At 37.1% G+C, this 3,756-nt stretch overlaps 1 protein-coding gene across 1 annotated transcript in view; it reads right to left on the bottom strand.

Moving 5' to 3' along the window:
* Window positions 1–3,756, bottom strand: part of SLC15A1 (solute carrier family 15 member 1) — a 62,119-nt gene that overhangs the window by 33,761 nt on the left and 24,602 nt on the right. Inside the window, 1 exon segment of the mRNA XM_007948172.1 lies at window positions 3,611–3,694. Coding sequence (XP_007946363.1) covers window positions 3,611–3,694 — 84 coding nt within the window.

Here is a 3,756-nt window from a genome sequence, read left to right as displayed (position 1 = left end):
TTTGGCCTTGCAGTAATAGGCCTTGGGTTACTGCTGTCTTCCTCTTGTGAGATTAGAGGAGGTCAGAACATGTGGCCTCCTTGGCGTTTTTGCACTACAGTAATGGTAAACATGGATTTTATATGCACTGAAAAACCGAAAAATTTGTGTGATTCGCTTTAGTGTTATAGCTTTACTGCCGTGGTCTGGAACTGAACCCGCAATATCTCCAAGGAATGCCTGAACTGGAATTACTTGTAGAATGAGTTTACCTACCTACCCCATAAGCTGTTGAAGATTCAGAAAAATTTATGAACTTCTTTTCATACTAACACACAGAAGAAACTCTGAGTAATTTGTGTACTAATATAAAACATTTATGCTTGATACTATCTACTTCCCCAAACTTGAGACTGCTTATAGACACCCAATACAATTATTTAAGCACAAGTTCTATCCTTATTTAAAGGGACACATAAAGAATGAGTGCTTTCATATAACAGATTGACAAAATTACTCTCTAAAGACAATAAACAGAGCTCCAATTTTCTCTTTCTTTGTAGCAGAAAGGTTTTTGTTTTTTAAATCTTCAGAAAAAAATAAGAATGACTCTGTTAAAGGTTTTACTTAATCATGTGCCAAAATTTATTTTCTAGTCATTGTACTGAAACATTATTTGTCCCTCTAGCTACAGTTTTATAAAAGTTAAAAGGCTTTCTCTCTTCAAATTTTGTATTATGATTTGGGTGCAAATTTGCAAGGCAGATTTGTTTTACTGGCAGCAGTTCATAGTCATTTGATTTTACAGCACCAATTAATTACAATCCCAACAATCAACAGCTCTCCTCCCACCTCCTCCCTGTGACTACCCCATCCCTTAGGTTTTTCCCTATGGAAATGATGCCGTTTTGATCTCTCCTGGTTGATTATTCTAAGGGGTGGATCTCCCTGGGGTAGATGTTCCTTTCATAGGCCTTTCTGTTTTTTGTTTTTCTGTTGTGTGGCTGAGGTTAATCTAGTTCCAGGCCTGAAGGATAACCCGGGGCCATAGTCTTGGGAGTTCACCAGTCTCTATCTGGCCAGTAATTCTGGTCATTTTTGTGTTTTTGAATTTTGTTCCACATTTTCCCCTCCTCTCTATCCAAGATGTCCAATTTTGATCCCTTTCTGAATGGTTGGCATTGGTAGACAGGCACTATTTAATTCTTCTGGTCTCAGGGTCATAAAGGCTGAGGTTCCCCTGGTCCATTAGGCCCTTGGACTAATTGTTTCCATATGTCTTTGATTTTCTTTGCTCCAGAGAAGGGGAGATCAATAGTTGCATCCTCGACAGCCACTTGCAAGCTTTTAAGATACTGGTCACTACTCACCAAAGGAGGATTTAGAACAATATTTTTATGTACTATGTTGTGCCAATTGAGCTTGATACCCCCCAAGACCACAGTCCCAAGCCCACAGGCTTGTTGATTCCCTCCCTCAAGGTATGGCTAAGAAGCTACCCCAACCTTGTCCCCTGTTAGTTCTATAATGTATATGGATATTTTTGTAGCACAAATACTAAAAGTGCTTTTTCAGTCAGGTGGTTCTTCCATGGACCTCCTTAGCAAAAGACATATTGTGAACATTACTTAGAATAAGCATTTCTGCAAGGGACTGCAAAACATGGTCCTTCTACTAGGACTTCTGACCACCAATTCCACAATTCAGTAATTTAAAAACAGTGATGGATAGTTTAAATTCTATGTATTTTCCTCAATCAAGAGGGCCTTGAAATGGGATTTTGACAGGCACTAACTCCCAAGCACATCTCAAAGTACTTCCTGTATTATAGATGTTCTTTATAGAGGAAGAAATACCTCTATTCTTGCCCAATGCAAGAAGATGCTCAATAGATTAAGTCTACATTGTCTGCCAACTAATATTTTAATATTTAAGCTTCTGAAGAGCAAAAACCTGATCTATGCATAAGGTTGTTGCAAGTAGGAATTTCTAGAGGTGATATTGATTCATAGGATTTGGCTTCTTTTCCTCTATAAGAAAAATCATAATCTTTGATATAAGAATGACTTGTACAGACTAAATGAGAACTTACTTAAAATACTTAATACAGTGTATGATACAAAACAACACTTTTTGAAATGCTTTCTGTCTTGCTTCCCAGAATTAGAAAAGGTAAGTTGTATATGGGCCTTCTAGGGAAGTGTGGCTGTATCTGAGGAATTGTGGAAGAAAGTGGACATATTAAAAGGGAGAATAGAGTTTTAGCATAGATGTAAGGATAAAGCTAAACTGCTAAAACATGAGTAAAGAGATTAAAAAGGGAGTCTACTTGATGCTTTTAAGAACTGAAAAAAGAATTAAATAAAATGATAGTGGCTGACTGGTACTTCGTTTGCGTGGAAAAAGAGGCTGGAAGATTTGAGATGGTACTGGACTCTGTTTCTTTCTCATACTACTATCTTTCCAGTCAGACTCTTCCATGTAGAAAACTTTTCACATTTCCTAAAAAGCCAATAGCAAGAACTATTGTGCAAATCAGTACATCTTATATACTCTTTCCAGGGGTGTGTATGTGCAAGTAGAAACATTTTGAGATGATATATTTTTGAAATGTAGATATTCATCAGAAATAGCTCAACAACAGTTAAACCAGGTTACTCTTTCTTCCTGCAAACTCTAGCTTTTATCCACAAGTTAATTTAATATACTACATTCTGTCACTCTCATCTTAATCTGCCTAACTAGCATCAAACCTTTACATCTTCAACTCAGTTGATTGCTTTTCCTGTAAACCTTTTTTGGATCCCATTCCCTCTGAAATGATGTGGTAACTCTTTCTTTGAATACTCAGAAAATGTTTAACATCTGAAGACAATTCGTATTTATTTATTTTGTTGTTACTGAGAATATACACAGCAAAATATGCACCAATTCAACATTGAATTGTACAATTCAATGACAGTGATTGCATTCTTCAAGTTGTGCAACCATCATCACCTTCTTTTTCTGAGTTGTTCCTCCCTCCTTAACATAAACTCACTGTCCTGGAAGATTCCTATCTAATCTTTCAAGTTGCTGTTGCCAGTTTGATCCATTTAGATACTTCTTAGAAGAGCATAGTGCTCAAGGTAGCCATTTTTTATTAGTTAGCCTAAACTATTGTTTGGTTTTAAGATGACTTCAGGGAATATTCTTGGTTTAAGGTTTAAACATTATCTCAGGGCAATAGTTTCAGAGGTTCATTCACTCTCCATGGCTCCCTAAAGTCTGGAGTCCATAAGAATTTGAAATTCTATTCTGCAGTTTTTCCCTTTTGATCAGGATTACTCTATAGAATCTTAGATCAAAATGTTCAGTAATGGTAGCTGGGCGCTCTCCAGTTCTGGTCTCATAGCAAAGGAGGCAGTTATTCATGGAGGCAATTAGCCATACATTCCATCTCCTCCTGCTATTTCTGTCTCTGGTTCTTCCTCTGTTGCTCCAGGCAAATAGAGATCAACTGTCATGACGACTTTTTTGTATTACCTTTTGCTACAGTTTGTTACATGGACTTCAAAAAATTAGCCACAGTCATTTATGTAGGGCCTAACCTAATCATAGACTCAGATTAGTTCAACTGATTTCTACTTACTCAGAGCTACAGCCATGAGAGCAGCAGGAACCCCAAATGCCAGTGGGTAGCAAGCTTGTTTACTGTGAATTCCACACTCTTGAACTGGGGAGAAATTATATGATCAAAATTAATTATGACACTGGTAATGCTCATATAGTTCCCAC

The sequence above is a fragment of the Orycteropus afer genome, unplaced genomic scaffold (genome assembly GCF_000298275.1).
Source record: "Orycteropus afer afer isolate SDZICR_OR568_19922 unplaced genomic scaffold, OryAfe1.0 scaffold00206, whole genome shotgun sequence".
Classification (NCBI taxonomy): Eukaryota; Metazoa; Chordata; class Mammalia; order Tubulidentata; family Orycteropodidae; genus Orycteropus; species Orycteropus afer.
The sequence above is the reverse complement of the archived record's forward strand: the minus strand, read 5'-3'. Positions and strand labels throughout refer to the sequence as shown.